This window comes from Doryrhamphus excisus, chromosome 1 (genome assembly GCF_030265055.1).
Source record: "Doryrhamphus excisus isolate RoL2022-K1 chromosome 1, RoL_Dexc_1.0, whole genome shotgun sequence".
Taxonomy (NCBI): domain Eukaryota; kingdom Metazoa; phylum Chordata; class Actinopteri; order Syngnathiformes; family Syngnathidae; genus Doryrhamphus; species Doryrhamphus excisus.
Genome location: NC_080466.1, coordinates 10,475,865 through 10,495,988, shown reverse-complemented (window position 1 = coordinate 10,495,988; position 20,124 = coordinate 10,475,865). Strand labels below are relative to the sequence as shown.

General features: G+C 40.2%; 1 protein-coding gene across 1 annotated transcript; it reads right to left on the bottom strand.

Moving 5' to 3' along the window:
* Positions 1-3,149: 3,149 nt before the first annotated feature.
* Positions 3,150-19,599, bottom strand: suclg1 (succinate-CoA ligase GDP/ADP-forming subunit alph). Its single transcript, XM_058070114.1, has 9 exons — positions 19,491-19,599; positions 18,420-18,520; positions 15,315-15,431; positions 14,944-15,156; positions 14,615-14,672; positions 13,643-13,726; positions 10,624-10,775; positions 6,345-6,533; positions 3,150-3,516 (listed from the first exon to the last, which is right to left on the bottom strand). The coding sequence occupies exons 1-9, from the start codon at positions 19,522-19,524 to the stop codon at positions 3,490-3,492; spliced, it is 975 nt and encodes a 324-aa protein (XP_057926097.1). The 5' UTR covers positions 19,525-19,599; the 3' UTR covers positions 3,150-3,489.
* Positions 19,600-20,124: the final 525 nt, after the last annotated feature.

The window sequence follows — 20,124 nt, the reverse complement described above, 5'->3', positions numbered from 1 at the left end:
AATCAGTGGCTTTAAAAAGAATGCTGCATTTTGGCCACATAGTCAGGAGATTGAAAAGAACTGTTTTCGAATGTCTTCGGGCGAGAGGCGGGGTACACCCTGGACTGGTCGCCAGCCAATCACAGGGCACATATAGACAAACAACCATTCACACTCCATTGGGCATCTCTGTGTGGAGTTTGCATGTTCTGCCTGTGCATGCATGGGTTTTCCCCCAGGGTGTACCCCACCTTTTTCCCTAAAGTCAGCTGGGAGAAGGATACCGACATATCTCCATGACCCTAGTGAGAATAATTGGCATTGTAAATGGATGAATAGATGGATCTTTAAAAAGTCAAGCACAATCTATGAAGCTGTATACATGTGTTTTGAAATGCTGCTTTCAACCCATTTCATGCAATAGTTTTTAATTAATTTTATACATGTCAACATACTGGCTGTATCTGCATTTTGCTATGATCACACAAAGCAGAGATCAACCTTTCAGGAAGAAGAAAGCAATCCACAGCTGACTGAGAAAAAAAAAAAAGCTTAGGCGCTCGACTCTGAGATGCCTATACATCGCCTTCTCTGTCCTCATTCTTGCCCTCAATTCCCAAAGCAATCTCAAGTCAGTGGTTCTATTAAAACAACATGGCCTCATGCAAATTGCTACTGTCAAGCCTCTTGGTTTTATTTCTCGTCCTGAGAACAGCTCGATGCTTAAATGGAGACTGCGCCAAGCAAGCAGGCTGTGCAGCATCAGGTGGGATCAATTCTATCAATAAAATCATCTGACAATAATCATTGGCCCCGATCCATGTAAAATGACTGGAAGGTGACACTGAATGGATGAGCACTTAATTGAGGGTGGGTGCAAACAAACCATGTAATTACAACCAAGGGCGACAAATCTACGCTCACCTATGTGGCTTTCTTGACTGCAACGCTTCACTTGGGAAAAATAATTATCCTAATTGGCAGGTGGCAGTGTACGCCATTATTTGCTACTGCAGCAAGCAACTGTTAATGACCCGCTGTACACACGGCATCTTAAGTGCTACTCATCCATGGACATGCAGCTTAATTGGGGGGGGGGGGCAGATTACCTGCAAACCTAACATGCATCTAGTCTGCTTAACGGAAAAACTTTGCAGGGCTAACTAACTCATTTACATTTGCTATGTTGTCATCTCAATACCATTCAAAAAACTTGCCAGTCACCAGACTAGCATGGGGAAGGTTTTTAGCAGGTATGCATGCAAAGCAGCCCATCTATCTCACTATTCTATTCTCAGTATCAATGTTTCCCATACTGTACATTCAATTATCTGCGGCGGCCCACCACTGATTAATTTTGACCCGCACAGATCAATCTGGGTCTACCTTTTAAGAATTCACCTTACCGCCTGTCTGAAATGTCGGAAATGCCGTTTTCTCTGCCACTTGCTTTCTATGATTTGTGATCTGTGCAGATGATATTGCAAATGGCCAAATGGATTAGCTATTCTGGCTAATTGAAAACAGTTTAATTGGCACATATTGTATGCAAGTATATTTGAAGCCATTGTTTATATTCATCATAAATGCATATAAGAAACACCCATAAAAATGACATGCCCTCATGCATCATGGATATAATGCAAATTAAATGCTGACATGATCGGCCCGCCACAAATACATTTGGAATGTCAGACTCTGTGCCATGGAGGACATCAGAACTCATTTCCAGACCTCTGCTCTATATGACAGGAGTGCTTTACTGTTTTTAAGGACATACCGCATAGAACACCTGGTGGAACAGCTCCTGCAAATGTTCCACTCGTCTGCTGTTGCCAATGTGATCTCCTACACTGCGGTCTGCTGGGGAGGCATCACTTCCAAGGGGGACTGCTTCAGGCTGGAGGAGCTAATAAGCACGGCTGGTTCTGTGATTGACATGGAGCTGGACTCTGTTTACAGTTGCAGAGAAAAGACCTCTGGACAAACTGCTGCGTCCATCATAGATGATGCCAGCCACCCTCTGCAGGCTGTCATCAGCGTGCAGGGAAATTCTCACTGGGGAGGAAGGGAAGATGAAAGATGAGGAAGGGCACAGGGGTAATGTGAAATAATCTACATACAGGTACTCCTTTACCTTTTTATGCTGTGATGTGCAATTTTCACTGTCTTGTATACGTAGGCTGTTGCTGTTAAAGGAACCTTAATCTGAGGACACAGTCAGGGGACCAATAAAGTACAATCTAATATGTAAAATCCAATATATGACAGAGGAGCTCTGCTGTTTTTAAGAATTTACTGCAAAAATGTTAATCAAATATCTTCCATATTACAGCAATGACGACAGATTAAAAGGTATGCAAAATACAGTGTAAACACTCTGTATGTACTGTATACCCAGAAATGTGTCTTGTTTGACACCTGCAGAGAGATGAAATACTGTCATGCAGGAGACCACCCAGTTTCAACCTTGACATGCAAAATACTATTTTAGCTCATTTGAAGAGATTATGCATAAGCAAAATTATTACAAACCTGATCTTAATCTTGTTTTTCCCCTACTTGGTCGAACTTTACTTGGGGAAAGTAATTGGTGTGTTTATCCTATAAACTGCACTTTGTGTTTTAAAGGCATTTTCCATTTGGGTTTGATTGTTGGTGAAGTGGCAAAGCAGTTCCTTTTATACACTGTGGATAGATGAGTTCTCCGTTAAAACATTTGATCAACCTGGTATCTAGTGTTATCATTCTCAGTGCTGGCTAGACAATTAACTTCTCACAAAAAAAAATTGTAAATGCACTTAAGAAAAAAACTCACAATGGCTTATCATCCCATTTTTTTAAGGTTAATGCCCTCTAAGCAGCTTGGTGTTTAATGGGTGGCAATTTGCAAATAAAAGGTGAAAAGCTCCTCCTTCTGGAAGTTGATGCATCATCGTTTGTTTTTTTTCCTCTCAAGTCATACAGCCTTAGGAGATATTGATTCTAAGCAACACAACACATGCAGTAATATGCTAACTAATGTGTAAACACCTTGCATGTTCACCTTGAATGCACTTGGTGAAAGCTGTCACCATGTTACTTTCAACGGGCAGAAACTCATGTGGAGAACATAGAAAATATCATGTGGTTCACTGAATGTGCAGAAAAACAGAAAAGCAGCAGGCGACTGATGAGAAACATTTCTTATTCAGACATGAGTGATGGGATACATCTTACAAGAGGTGTGTATAAGTCTAACAGATACAACACCAACAGTTACCATGTCAAGCTTTCACTATCAAGTGAAGGGGGGGAAAAGTTTTTAACTTGGTGTGTAATGAGCTCTTTCGGATATACCGGCAAGACACATCTTTATTATTTCATAATGTGCAAGTTCATAACAGATTTACAATAAGGATTCTGAACATGTGCGCATGGTAGCTTTAGATAATCACGGTTAAACAAAGAATGGGAGCACATCCTCATTCAAAACCAGGCTGTTCATCTTGGGGTGTCTTCTCAAATGGCTTACAACATCTTCCTCTTCTCAAACTCCTAAAAGACAGAGAGGAAGGAGGATGATGGGAAAGTATGACAGACAGAAGGGAATTATTTATCCGTGTTGATTTCTCACAGCTCTTTTGAGGGAGGAGAAAACAGGCAGTGATAGCATGGGAGACTGTGTTTATTAAAAGAGCCGAACTCACGAGTCTATGGGTTCACAGCCGATTGACACTTAAAACTGATCACACTGTCTGACGGATTGGGACATTTTACACAGGTGATAGAGTGATAAATGCGAAGCTACAATTGTTTAGTTTATCAGCAAAATCCAACAACGTGACTATAAAATGGGATTTCAAAAAAATGCAACCAAAATATCTCTCTTCAATTTGGGTCACACAAACGGCAGGATGATAGAATATGTCCTTCTCCACGAGAAGCTTTGCTTCTATTCCATGGGGAGAATGTAACTTAATGCAAATGCCATTTATCAGGTCTGCAGAACACAGAGGTACTGGCTGCACATGTTGGCTCATTCCAATGAGGCTGGAAGATACCTAAATGTATACTGCCACCCTGAGGAGACCTGAGGTTCAAGTTTCCGTCAAAGCCATTTGAAATCCGCTTGCCGGTGTGGGAATTGGGAAATGAATTGAGAAAGCTTCTTGTGGGTTAAATGGGGAGTTGTGCTTGATTGCAAAAAGCTGCTTGAACAAGGAGTCAACAGGGTGCAGTCATTAGGGATAAAGCGTTTAAAGAAATAAGAGTAATGACATGGGGGGGGGAAAAAAGGAAGAGGTGGTTGTGTTCCACACAAATGCTGTGATAAGCAAGGAAACACTGCAAAGGTAAAAGCAATGTTTGTGAGATTGTAAAAAAAACGGACTTTGATAGATCGACATCTGACAAGTAACGGAGTCAAAATGAGGGAATGGAGGTTGCCACTCCAAAAGGGAAGCCAGACAATGTCTTTTTTTTTTATTGAAGCAGCAGTGAGAGCAAGAAAACATGTCAGGAAGGAAAGAAATGCAAGACATTTGTTTAGAGAGAGCAAACTGCAGTCGAAGTGCTCACATCCTGTGCATCACTGTTGAGTTAAGACCCAATTCCGATGTGCATTCCAGTACCAGTAAACAAAGTTAAAAAGGCCGTAATTATTTTTGCATAATAATTAAGTTGATGAATAGAACTTTTCCTGATTTTCCTACACCAAAAGCATGACTCATTCCAGCAGCTATCACAGTGAGTGTTGCATATTTGTGTTACATTTGAAACTATGTCACCCACAAACAGCTTGGGTAATAGAAAGAGGAATCGCATAAATTAGCTAATGTGGAAAGGCTATGAAAAAAATAAAAATCTAAATTGCCGCTGCTGGCTGCAAAAATTAAAAATCGCATCTGGGACATGAACGACTTTCATCAGTTGTTGATTAAAGTCATGCACATATTACTCAATTAGAAATGAAATGTGGACACTATGAGGGGGATTTGTCCATTGCCCAAGTTAAATTACTTTAGATTTCGATGTGCACAAATGTAAACACAGGGTGTTCTACTTTTTCACATGACTATTTGTGCAAGTGTTATTTCTGGAGCCAGTTAGAGCATTTTGAGCCGGTGTGACGAAATTTTTTCACCAAGGACTGCATACTGAAAAGTCAGTGTGTGGGGGCCCACTTTGATATTTGTATATGCAGTGATGAAAAACTGTTTGCCCACATACTGATTATTATTATTATTTTTTGCTTGTCACATTTAAATGTTATATTTTTTTACTGCAAAGAAAAACAAGCCACAGTCCAGCAATGGACCCCAGACCGCACTTTGGACACCCCTGGTCAAAATAAAAAATGAAATTCCACTAAAAACTGTTATTACACTGGTTTGTAATTGTTAAGCATCTATTATTACTTATTGACGTATGAGTAGGGTTGGGCATCAAGCTTCGATTGAAACCGGTTCAGACATTCCAATTCTACCGAAACTGTGAATTTTTTAACTTGCAGTGCCCATGTTTGCTAGTTTGGCTGAAATTGTGCGAAAAATGAGGACTGCGGAAAGAAGGATGCACAACTCAGAGGATCAAACACCTCCGATTCACAGTTTACTGCCCCGTTTATGATGCGCTACACTGGACTTTTTATGAACGCAGCTCGTCTTAGCAGTAAATACACATTCTCCACACACACACACACACACACACACACACACACACACACACACACACACACACACACACGAAACACACCGGATGCATGAACTCACGCGCAACTCAGCAATTACTACGGTATCAGTGTGATGCAAGACGATGGTAGCGTTGTCCAACCAGTGGTTTCAGCATACCAAAAAGTATTGCGCCTACATGGTACCAGTTCCATTCCAGCGGTTTTCCAAGAGACTAACACAGATGTATAAACACGACGGGCAATTAAATGAGCAACCGCATTGCGCGTTTTTCATCATTATACCCAATGATTATGAATTAAACGTAGGAGGAAAAAAGTGTGCGAGTGTAAATCAATATTTGCGTGCAGTAGAGCCAGCAGCGATAATGAAAGTATAAGATGACGAATGAGTGTAATACACGCATTCCGCATTTTATACATCTTTTTAACACTTCTCTTGAGATGTAGTGAAATAAAGACGCAGTGGCCTTAACTCATCCTGTCAACGTGAATGTATTAAATTCTCCCCATCTTTACGGTACATTAGAAGTTTAATCTCATACTTGCTACTACAACATTTTTTCTGAACTAAACAGCGCCATTTGCTTTCAAGCAAAAAGACTGAATTCCAAGAGAAGTCCTTGGAAAGATATTTGAGGTGCATCTCCTTGCACTTTCCGTGAAGATGATCGGTTGTTGCAGGTGCACTCACCTTGAACATAGTGCTGCCTAGCTGGGCAGGGGACATACTGACTACCACTCCGGCTGACTGCAGCGCTGCAATTTTCTCTTTGGCGCCTCCTTTTCCTCCAGCAATGATGGCACCAGCGTGACCCATTCTTCGCCCGGGAGGAGCAGTTAGCCCCGCGATGAAGGAAACCACAGGCTTGATGTTAGCACCCTGAGAAAAAAAATAGTAAAATCAATAAAAGGGAAAATAAAAAGGAGGTGAAAGAGTGACTATAAAAGGATAATCCTCTCATTTGCAAGTGTGAGGCAGTTAGCAAAGCAACCAAATGGCTAAGTGGTAGGCAGGACAGAAATATAGGCGAAAAGCAAGGAGGTGGGAGGGGGGTGCATAAATCAGGTCAATTTGTTTTCTGCACCTGCATTTTATTCATTCATTAGAAATTAAACAACCCATGTCCTCCCACTACAGAGTCCTGATGATAAGGGGCTTATCTAAGCAGCCGTCTCTGTCTCAGCCCCGCATTATTAAAACAAAGGGTCAATCAAGCAGTTTAATTGCATGGGTTGGTGGCTGACCAGATAGGGCGCACAGGCGCCTGCCATCTCATATCATCTCATTTCTGAGATGGTAATTAGTCATGCAGCCGCTGATTAGCTCAGTGCCAGTCGACACTACTTGCTCGTTGATGGATGTGCTGTTCAGTTCCAAGGTGAAGAGTGCTAATGTTTCATCCATAGCAATAACACCTTAACTAGGAAAAAGGATTCTGAGGGTGCATGTACACTGTCGGGATTCAAATCATACTTGAGAATGACATGCACACACAGCAAATTCAAATAAACAGGCCTTGAAAAATGTTTTAAATGTCAAGCAAAGCAGTCAGACTCCAGCTTGATCAGTCAAGTTACACAGCTACCACAGTTGAGGTCAAATGTGCTTTTCTTAAATATATTTAATAATACATATATTTTAAAGTATATTTTATGATGACAAATGAAAATCATTACCGTAAATGCGGCTATTAATGCCTCTAGTCTCCTACCAAAAAAATGGCATTAAGGGCTATAGTATATGGTAAGCCCACAGCAGGCGTGGGCAATCTACAGCCCAGGAGATGTTGAACGTCTGGGGAGAGCAACAAATATTACTTACAAATGCACGAGTAGTATCTATTCTATGGAAGCGCTCAAGATTAAGTGACAAATAGATTCGGTACGAGCCACGAGCTGGTTTCAAAGTAAAAAGATCTTACATGCAGGTCATGCGGTATGAGACAAAGTGGAGGTCTAGTGCGCCACTGTGCTATTCCTCGCAGTCTGAAATGGGCTTCGGTGTGTTCTCACATTGGCACGTGCTGTGCTGCCAAAAGTCAGGTATTCATAACACTGTTGCGAGCTGCCTCGTTTGCACCGAGTTGCGCCGGTACGGCCGCCCTGTTGTCAATTGACATGTTACTCACATCAAGGATCACTATATGTGAAGATGTGTTTTAGAATGTGACAAGTGTGGAGGATAAGTGGTATTAACGGTTTACTCTCCACTGAACAACAGGCAAAACCTGCTTAACATCTCTGTTGCTAACAACACATGACCCAGAAACAGAACTTTGTGAAAAACATAACAGAGTTGGTGAGGGTAAGTCACCGTTATTGGTACTACACTGCTGATGGGGATTTCATAATGTCATAAAAACAGGCTACTGTTCACCACAACCATGCCAAAACATCATTAGCAATCTCAACTGTCCTGCCTGCACACTACCGTCCTTCTCGGTCCGTCACATTCACGGTCTAATTGACAATCTTCCGGTAAATCTAGCCAACAAAATAAAAACAGCAACGGCATGTACTGCACAGCGCGTTGTAACGCTGCCTCAGTGTGCGTAATTATGTATGTTGTTACCGCTTGTTGTCGCCTGAGTTGCATTACAAAATGAATAAATACAGAATAACTGTGTGTGCAGGCATGCAGGTTAGAGGGAACATTGCTCATAGACAGTTGGCAATCAGGAAACTGACACTAAACATAACTGCCAGGTCACTACAGCATCCTTGATCATGTAAAAGGCTCTGCCCCTCTTAAAGAGACGGTAATAACTAGGCAGTGTTATTAATGCTCTTATTGATGAGATGGGTAGGTTGCTAGTGCTTTGGCTTATTTCATGTACATGTGAAGTGTTAATTTTGTGCAAGTTAGATACTCATACCTGAGTATGAGTGATCCTAAAATTAGACTCACTGTGTGGTGTAAGAATGGAACTCGGAACCACCTGTACATATAGAACAAAGGGGAGTCTTTTGTATACTGCAGTAGGCATTTCCGATTCTTTAATCATGAAACCTATAGGGTGATTCCCACGGAGTGGTTATTCAATAAATAAGATTATTACAAAGTGAGGCTAAGAGCAGAAATATGACCTGATGAGGCTGACACGGTTGTATCCGCATTGGAGGCCTGGCATTTATCTAGCTCAGTCGCATTACTATGCAGTGTTGTTTCCACGGAATTACAAAAAGGTTTATGTAAGCTTGAGGGAGACAAGCTTGGGCTAAAAGTCATGAGGCTGAAATGGGTGGAAATGAAATATCACTAAACCTTCATGGAAGCTTAGGTGCAAGATACTCAAGCAAATTATCATACGCTTATCCCGTGTAAGACCTATTTCCGAATCCAGCAAAACCCCAGCAACGCTTGGCAGACCTTTGATACAAGTGACTTTTAATACCGTATTATGTTGGCAAGCACGGCACAGATTGACACCCAGTGAACCTTGAAATATGCCCTGCATCATAAAGTCTGACAGTGGAACCAAGAGGCAAAAGGTTGTTTTCATGGATTTCACACAATTAGGCATTGATATATTAAACTGTCTAAGAATAATTTCAATTTCTCATCTTTGTTCACATATTTTGCACAATAGTGCTTAGTATTTGTCACACATTATTACAGACAATTTGATACATGTGTAGAGCTACTGCAAAAAGAAACTTCAGAAAGATACAATAAATGATGAGTTAAATTCTCCCCCATAATTAGGATGCTGTAAGTAGGTGTTTGAATTTTTAATACAACGTTTAAAGCGGTTTATTCATGAATGAGTGTGACAAATGTTTGCCAAAATGGTTGCCAACTAAGGGATGGAATTAGGAATGCTTTGAATGCGATCAACTCAACTCGTTTGCACTGTATGACATACATTTCAAGATAAATCACATCAAAACTGCTCCTGTATTTACTGCAAAAAATAAATTTAGCAACAAACCAAATATTGATAGCTGAAAAGACCAAGTAATGGTAACAATTTTAAATACGTCTCCGAGGTCCTACCGTAGTCTATTGGCAGCGTGTTGGCCAAAATCTAACCTTGATGTTGAAATGTAGACAGTTTTAAAAGTGCTTTTTGTAAGCCCTACTTGGAAAATGCCGTTGTGTGTCCGTAGCTTTAATGCTAACGAGTCGTGTTAGTCCACGCCCAGCTCTGTGCCCATAAACAGGCTCAAAGGCTTTCTATATTGCAGTTACAACATCATTAAAAAAAGACATTTTCATAATAGGGGACCTTTAACTTTGGAGCTTTGTGCTGTTCTTAATTATAAAGTACATGATTTCCTGTGCAGTGTTCTACACAGTCAACTTTAAATGAAAGCTTATGTTACCTACTCCGCCGCTCTATTGGGCTTTTTCATGCACGTTTCATCTGAACTGTGCCTCCCTGTCAACACTTTGGGTTACTGTTTGTACTTTATTTGCCAAGAGAGCGCAAGAGAGAGGGAGTTATTCTCCTGAGACGCTTGCAGGAGATTTGCATGCATTAGAGCTGCTGCGGGTAAATTAAATTAATTTTTCAGCCTGAGAGCACCAGAAACACACATATACAAACGCAGAAAGAAAACAAAGAAGGAAAAACACAAGCACACAGCAAGGAGCAAACAGAGTGCGGGTCTTGCCTAGATTTTAAAATGTCAATTACGGCTTCTTCCTGCACAAGCTCATCACCTCGCTGCTCTTTTGTCGTCTCAAAAGATGTGCTTGCTCACCAACACTGCACATTTGCAAAACATGCCCCCTGTGTCGTACACACAAACACCCGTCTGTCACTCTCCATCTTGATCATGTTAATCACACACTTTGCAGGCAAAAGACAGCCTGGGGCTGTCACCAGGAAGTAACACATATCACACTGTTCTCTTGACTTTGGCTGTATGTTATTTTTGAAGATTATACCTTCTATCTAGACAATAAAAGTAATGTTAAAAAAAGTCAAGGAAGAAAAGCAATAGTTGTCAAGAGTGCTCCTTACAGTGTTGTGCTGTTTAAGGTACTCTGCTGCGTTCTCCTCTGCATTGCCTCCAATCTCCCCAATCAGGATGATGCCCTCTGTCTTGGGATCCTGCAGGAACACCTCCAGGCAATCTATGAAGTTTGTACCGTTGAACGGATCCCCGCCAATACCTTTGCAGGAGACAAAGTAAAAGCGTGTTGTGTACCCCATCACTCTCACAGGAGCATCCGCGTGAATATTTGAGGACCACATGGCGGCACAGCCTGAGAATGGAATACAAATCAGGCGAAACTAACTTTATGCATGATACGCTCTGATCATCACAGCAGCGTCAAGCTCTTTCATGCCTCTGCATTGGGGATTCGCAAAAACAATTCCACACAGCCGGAATTGCTTCTAGTGAGCAAACGAAATATTAATAGATGGATTTACTTTGAGCAGGATTTTTGTGTATTCTACATCTCAAGTGTATTCCCTTGCTCTGTCTCATCAGGCAGTGTGCTGATTCCTGCGTTAAATGACTTGACAATGTATTGAGACCTCCTTACCTTTTGGGCGCTTAAAAAATATATATATTCAATTTGGAAAAATGAAAATCATTGTTGAAGGTTGCAGACAGTGCCTCGACAAAGATATTCACTGACAAGTACCTGAGTGAAGCTTGATAAAGCATCATATAATAATACATTTACCAGGGTTTCCCCTGGTTTTCTGGCACAAAATGTGTGCACCAGTCCTTAGGTAAAAACTGCTGACAGCAAACGAGCATCTTGTTGCGTCTTTATAGCGAAATTGAGAGGTAGGTATCCACTCTTCCGTCTGTGAATGACGCTGTGGTGAGCGGTCAGCGAGGTGTCTAGTTCATATCAATGAGCCCAGGGAAGGAAGTTTCAGTTTTTAAATCATAACCAACAGGCAGCTTGTATGTTAGCAGTAGCTCACCAGTTGTCATTAATCACATTCATTTCAATGATTTTAGGTGATTAGCATTTTGGCCACATAGTTATGAGATCAGAAAGACTGGGTTCAAATCTCCGTATGGGCATCTAAAAATATGAGTTACTCGAAATTGTCCATAGGTATGAAAGTGAACGTGAATGGTTGTCAATATGTGTGCTGGACTGGCGACCAGTCCAGGGTGTACCCTGCCTCTCGTCCAAAGAGAGCTGGGATAGGCTCCAGCATATCCGCAACACTAGTGAGGATAAGCGGCATAGAATTAGTATTTGTGGACTACTAACGCGAGAAGTATTGCAAATTGTCTATGCAATACTCTGCAATGCTTTCTCTCTTTGTTTCATGACGGTGTTGACTTTCTTTTTTATTTACTATTTTGCGTCCTTATAAGCCTCTATGGGCATCTTCGCGACCAACACAACTTTGAAAAATCCTAAGGCAGGGGTGGGCAAACTTTTTGACTCGCGGGCCGCATTGATTTAACAAAGGGGGGGGGGGGGGGGGGGGGGGCAGACTATATATTTTACACGTAACAGTCCACCTGGTATTATTGTATCTGTAAAAGTGTCATCCAATCTGCTATTATTACTTATTATTTTATATTTATATTTAAATATTTTATATTTAAATATTTTACATTTTATTATTATTGTTATTATTATTATTATGTCCCTTTTTTCAGGAGCACTTTGTAAACAACAGACCACATCAAATAACAAAATTGATAAAACCATCAAAAGGTTGGCTCAAGCCACGATGCCAGTTCGTATGTTGAGTTTAAATGAAATACTTTGGAAAGAACGGACGGGCCGTATTCAAACACTTGGCGGGCCGGATGTGGCCCCCGGGCCGTAGTTTGCCCACCCCTGTCCTAAGGGAAACCCTGATTTACAATTTAGTCAACCAGTTGATGTTAAATTCAGCACAATATCAGTTTGCTAATTTCCTCAGTTTTAAGTTGTTTTGCCACTTCAAAACTATGTTGCATCGAGGCATCAGTTGGAATAAGACCAACCAACAACAATGGACCAGAATTAGGACCCCCTCTATTTAATTCTCAACATAAAAGAACTACAAAAGTCTGTTGAATATGAAATGGGAAGGAAAAGCAAAAAGGTCTGTATTCTTTACAAGAGGCCACCAAGATTCAAACTTCTATAATTGCTCATGTCAAGTCTTCAAAACGGCAAGATCTGTAATATACATGAATGATCGTGCTATGGTTTGATTAAAACGTTTCCCACACACAGACTCTCTGGATGTAAATTAACTGACAGGAATGGACACATTTAGGAAATCTGATTAATACATGATTTATTTTTTCCATTAATTATGGTTGCGCCTCATTTGTCAATGCAATACACTTTGTCCCCTCTCAACTTCTAAGAAATCACAGACATGAGTTCCACTTCTAAAAGTATTACCACTGAAAGGGTATATGAGCTATAAAAACCTGCAGAAGACTAATATTCACAGGCAAATATCAACTAAATTTATATTCATAGCAATAAAAAAAAATATCTGGCGATTTGAGGGAGTGGGGAAGGGAGTCATGAATAATAATCAAACAGAACCACGTTAACAGCAAAACGGATGACAGTGATATTAAATATAGTACCGATGGTAATCTGCCTTGCAGGTCGGAGTCACACTTTAAGACTCAGCAGCAGCACCACTAATAAACCACGTTAATAAACTCAACAGTATTAAACTCCAGTACAGTGGTGGCCTTTACGATGTCAGGCCGGAGTACACCCCATAATTAAAATGTCAAAATGATAATGAACCCACTTTGTTTTTTCTGTTATTTCGGGCCTCAGACTTGATCGCAATTACAGATTTTTGACTTGATGGGGGGGTGATTAGGTCATAAGATTTTGTTTGTATAGGAGTAATAGTCTTGTACATAATATCTGCGTTAAGAAGTAAACATTCTAGTCATAATAGTATGGCATCATTTGAAAATATTATCTACACTGACTTTTGAAGTTTGTGAAGATAATCAGAGAGCAAATAAGACATTTTCTGCAGTAGTGAAGGGGGTGAAATTATGGCCCTTGCAAAATTCACAACATCTTACCAACACAGAGGGACTGGCCAAGGCCAACTTGTGTAGTTTGGTGCACTGCCTCATATGTCAGGGTTCCCGATCTAGACACGATGCCTGAAAGAGGAAAGAAACTAATTTAGAGGGGTCACAAAACACCCAGCTCACTGGACAAGAAAATATTACTGTTATGAAAATTACTATAACAAAATATAGGACTGGGCAAACAAACTTTAACAAAAAAACAAGGTACATTTTGCAATGTTTTATAATTTTGCATGCATGATGCTTTTAACTGTTGGAACTTTTTTTCCACAAATCGAATTAAAAACTAACAATGATCAAATTTAAAATAATGACAACAGTTGCAGCTGCTGCTACCACTAATTACTGTATTTACATTGTATTTACATTGCATGTAAACTAGATTGTGGAAGATTTGTTTTATGTTTATGCTACTGTAACAGAACAATAGTTCCCATGATGCAACCAGAAAGTAGCAAAATAGATGCTACTATAACATGTTTTGGTAGAAGTCTTTTAATCTGACAAATTTTAAGTAAATTTGAACGAATGTAGAATTACTACACCTTCTGCTTGTACATTATCACGGCTGCAGCTGATCAATTCTGATGGCCAAAATAACCACGTATCGCAAGTGATGCTGGGAACACCAAGATAGGTGGGATTGCAAGGTTTATAGTGGGTGTAAACCACTTAATGTGCAGTTCCAATCCTGCCTTGCGCACTGCCACTTCCATATTACTCCTATTAGCATTCACAGTAGCAACACCACGATTCATTTTACGATTGGCCTCTGGCTTCCCTGTTCTTGCAAAACAACTTTTATCTGAACCAGAAATGTCATCACGCATTTTTGTGATGTTATTTAAATGTAGTCTTCCTTTATTGGTGTCAAATTAACAATTTCCAATTAAGAACAATTTATGATTGCCATTTCTGAACATGTCATGCCACACGAAAAACAATACAAAAACAACTTACCAATCCTTCCTTTCTTGTGAATGTGGCCAGGCATTATGCCAATCTTGCACTCTCCAGGCTGAAAAACAGTTCAAATCATTAGAATTTGAACCTGCAACACAAAATGATGTAATAAGAAAAAATTATTAGGTGATACAGTTTAGTAATTATTCCCTTATGCAAACCATTTCTTACAATATGAATGACAAAAAGGAATAAACCCTGTTGTGCCTTTAAATATTAGTGTAACCAGGAAATTCATGCGTTTCATTTGATTTACCCACAGTCTTTAAGAGTGCATTTGTGCAGCAGCAAAAACAACAAAATGGGAAAGGTGTACGTGTGTTTACGTTAATGACTCCTGGGCAGTTGGGGCCTATGAGGCGAGTGGCGCTCTGGCGCAGGAGCTTGTGCTTCACTTTCACCATGTCCTGCTGAGGGATGCCCTCGGTGATGCAGACCACCAGTGGGATCTCTGCGTCGATGGCCTCAATGATGGCAGCTGCCGCAAAGGGCGGGGGCACATAAATCACGGTGGCATCAGCTCCTGTGCCTTCCTTCGCCTGAGGTAAGGAATAGAAAAAGTATCCGTGGTGGATTAAAAATGCCAATTATAAAGTGAGGAAACACTGCCATCTAATGGATCTAAATAATATTGCAAAGTACAATGCTTATCACATTACTTTACTTATTGTAAGGACCTGAACAAAGTCCCACTGACCTCCTTGACTGAGTTGAAAACAGGCAGGCCCAGATGAGTCTTGCCCCCCTTGCCAGGGGAAACACCTCCAACTAACTGGGAACCATAGTCCAGAGACTGTTGACTGTGGAATGTCCCCTAGCAGCAGAGATAAGTCAGTATGTTAATGAGTGTAAAATAAAGTGGAAATGACTCAATTATACAGTGTATGCCTCAAGAAATGTTTACCCTGAGAAACAGAAAATAGAAACACATTATCATCCAACAACTGACACCATAAGGTCATTTGGGGATGACATTGCAAAGAAATGCAACCTTTCAATCCGGTTGAAAAGCCAACATTTCAGGAAATGTTAGACAGACAGTACGAATTGTCTGGGAGAAGGCATGTGTCACAAACAGCAATGTCTTGTACAAATGCACCAGCCGTGACAGAATGTTTAGCACAGCGGGCAAAAATTGCTACTCTAGAGAGATCCTGCCTTAAACCACACAAGGTCAACATGTTGGTGTGCCTTGCTCGGAATCTGTCAAATTAGGTGGCAACCAATTTGCTTATGGCCTGTTGCTAGTCTGCACTTTTCTTTGCAGACATGTTCTTCTTTCTTTGCTAGGAATATTAGTCAATGTTCATTATCTATTGAAATGCAATTTTCGTTACGGAGATGTGATACTCCATGTTATTTATTTGTATTGTTGTGTGTATTTTTTTCATTGGAGTGCCACAGGCACAGGTGTTTTTACAATATACAACAGGGGTTCTGAATTACATTTGTAAGTGAATGTTTCTCAGCAGACAACTCCTTCCACAACACAGGTGAATCTTACTGTCCTGATGGCATTTTGAATGAACAGAGATACCACGACAAGAGCCCGAGGCCCATTGTTGTGGCATGCATCCAAAAGCATCACCATTGGCATGTTTGTGATGTTCTGGTATTTGAGGCAAATGGTAATCACAGCAGATACTGATATTCAGACCCCTCTGAGCGACCCCCTAGACTTCACATTTTGAAGTGGCCTTTTACTGTGACCAACCTAAGGCACACCAGCGCAATAATGCCATCTCATCAACATCTTGATATGACGCACCTGTGAGAATAGCAATAGCAAGAGAATAGCAATTTAGACAGATAAGTAAACATTAATGACAGCGATAGGCCATTTGTGTACATAGAAACAGTTTTGCATGCTTCCATCCCCTGAAAACTGCTTGGCCCTCATAAAGTCTGCGAAGAAATATTCTGCTGCTTGGACAAATGTAATTAAGGACCCCTGTTGTATAGCATAAAAACAACAGTGTCTGGGAGGTCCAGTCTCTGGTTCATTAGTATTCCTGCTGTAATTGCAACATGAAGACCAGAGAACACGCCTAACAACTGGTAGCAAAGGTAATTAGATAGGGATGAGAACATTTAAAAAATAACCGAGGCAGGCATTGCACAGTTCAGTTAAAAATCTTAATTAAGAAATGAATATGGCACTTAAAAATATGAGAAGGGCTGCCAAACTGAGTAATTGTTAACTTTTATTTAATCAATTGTGGAATAAGGCGGCAACAAAAAATGAGGAGAAAGTGAAGGGCTTTCTGGATGTACTGTATATGGTGAATCCTGTATCTCGGCACTCAATATTTTTAAGAGTATAGGACATTTGATGTTAAAAATATGAGCTCATCAAAAGAAAAGTTGATTTTCAGCTCAACATATCCCAGTGGTCTGTTAATTATCACTGAAGATTCTGATACAATGTAGACAGTGTCCCAGAGGGTCACAGCAGAGAGTGGAAATGAACGACTTCCCAGAACAAATTACAACTAGCTTATTAAAAGGAATTAGACGCTATTAATCAGCAGTTTTAACCACTCATAACATGCCCCTTTTCCCTGCTAGCAGACCTGGTTTTTTTTTTAATCTTTCCACAAGACATTATTATGGCAAACTTTGGGATAATAGGCTTGAAGAATGGCTTGCTTATTAAGCTAGAAGACATGGCAATGTGCTCTCAATATCAATCGCTTCATTCCTCATCCTTTTCTAATTACCTGGAGTGTTCACTGGAATGGCATTTAACCATATTTTATTACGTTGAGGGCAAAACAGAGGATGAAAAATGTTATGTGGCAAAGACAATGGGGGATATAAATCTGAAAAGTCCATGTTTCTGGATTGACAAAACGAGTTTTTTTTTTTCTCCTTAACCACACATGGTTCAAAGTGTATCACCCACGTTTTATCAGGGTGCGTTTTATTGATTAAAACAAGGGTTGGGGTTAAACAAGGAACAAGAGCTGCTTTTCTCTAAAAACTATTTTTATTTTTTTAAATGTTATATATTAATTTTAAGCAAAAGCTTTGTGTTATTAATTATTAGTTAATTATTGAAATTGACATTTCAGGGAGTGGTAAGCATGTAGACCATACAGTCAGGAGATTAGGTTCGATCGTCTTGAGTTTGCATGTTCTATCCGTGTGTGGGGGTTTCCTCCCACATTCCAAAACATGCATGTTAGCATGCATGTGACTCCAATTACCCCAACTCCTATCCCCGTCCGACAAATTTGTGTGTCAGTGTGTCATACATACCCTTTTGGAGTGGCATCACAGGAAACAAGACAAAAACCCAAAGAAAAGGCAAAACTCACATAGCTGGTATTGGCTTGTTTGAGGAGTATTTTTGCTGAAAATATTGGTTGAACTAAGATGTGGAAGAATTTTGAGGGCCACTATGGTCCCACAATATGGAAACAGACAAAACACACTTCTAAAGTTACACTTCTTTACATACCTCATGCGCACATACAACAGTTTTGTTTTGCGCATTCCATGTATCTGTGAATCTAGAAAACTTGTTTTATCGCCTTTTCATCCTATAAGACCAAATGAAACCGACACCTGTGAACAACTTAATGTTCTGTTGCTAGGTTTAAAATCATGACATAACACAATCAAAAATACCAAAAAGCTTAGTTTTACCCATCCGACACTGAGTCTGATGTTTTGAAAATCTTCACTCTGGCCAATTATAAAAATTTTGCAGTCCTTTGGGAAATGTTGATTATTACGTTCTGGTACATGATTCAAACAGCAAATATAAATTTGATGGTTAGAAGGTTTCATAACAAACCTGCTTTCCCGTGAAACCTTGACAGATGACCTTGGTGTTCTTGCTGATGTAAAGGTTTGGTCTTGTTCCCGTATAACAATGTCTGACACCACTTTGCTGCACTGAAACAACAGAAATGACAGACGGATGTTAACAGACAATACGTCATCTCATGCAATACAATACTGTGTGCATGTATGTCTGTTTTCCTCATATCTTAACTCTAAATAGGCAGGAAGAAAGTTTACTCTGTGGATTGGTTTCAGAGAAAAGTGGCATGTACGCGGTGTGCCCTTATGTCAGTCATACAGTCTCTTAGACTCTGTGGGTGGAGGCGGGGCCACTACGATACACACAAGTGCAGAAGAGTGCAGCCCCGTGAGGTAACTTTATAGAAATTTAATCAGTAGACTGCAATATATTGTCATGTAGTTTGTTTTCACTGTACTTTTCTTAAAAAATATGTTAAAATCTCATCTCAGACACCTTTTGACCCCCCTAGAAAATACCCATAAGCAAATGGAATAGTATTGTGTACAAACATTACAGGGGATTGAATCAGTGCATTGGCCATGAACAACAGGATCTTAACTCAGGTGCATGTTGACCAGTCATGTATACAACTGAGTAGTTCAAAACTGAACTTTGGCCTCAAGACACTCAATTCATCACCGTGCAAAGTTCAGCTGCACCCGCAGTAGTTGATATTAGTGCACACAAAACCGTAAACAAATTCTGCAAGCAGGCTGCTGATAATTAGTGACTATGACAGCAATTTAATCGAGTGCAACTCGCTGAAATATGCTACAAATACAAACGACTGGACACGACACAAAGTTTTAAATGGTTGTGCAAGGTCAATAGGCCTGTAAACCATCTGTTAGAAGGTTAAATTGGGCCCTGGGTGAATGATAGCATAAGACGCTACGCTAACTTGCCTGCTAGCATGCTACCTGTCAAGACGACAGTAGATGCCAGTGCTCGCCGAAGCAAAAGAGCAAAAACCTGAACTGTTCAGCTAAAACACACACATTGCAACACATCTTACCTGTCACATATTTGTCAATGATTTAAAACGGATGGAATACTTACAAAGCAGCCTGGCAAACAACCTGGTGTGGGACATGGTCGGTCATTCGCCAATGACACTGAAGAGCTAGGACCTCAAGCACGGATAGGAGCTGCCCTCGTAAACCCCTGTCTAAAATTAATATTAGATTGACAGAAACGAGTTATTGTATTTACGCTTTAATATATATTTTCTTTATTTGTTCACAAAAAGGCTGTACCGTGTAAAATACTGTATATATTTAAAAAGTTTTTCAGGCATGGGGATGCCTTTCTATAATGTTCAACGAGTATGGGTAGTGTAGTTTTTTAAAGAGGTAGACCATAATGAGATGAATCGCTAGGGGGTGCAAACACAAAGCGAAAATTGTAAAGCAGCGCTGAAAATTGCAAAGCACAAAAAACACCAGTGTAAAAGATATGTACAGCATTTACTTTTATTGACTTAGAGTACATTTTACCCCGATTGAAATGAAACGTAACCATTACGCTATTGTTACACTATACTGATAACTGCAATGGATATATAACAAGACAGTCGTAAAGGTTTTGTGATTAAGACTTATGATACAAAAGAAGCTGCACTCATTTCATGTTGTTTGTTCTAACAACCACGTAGAACATCAAGCATAAGAGATATTTGTGTGGTTTTTGGTTT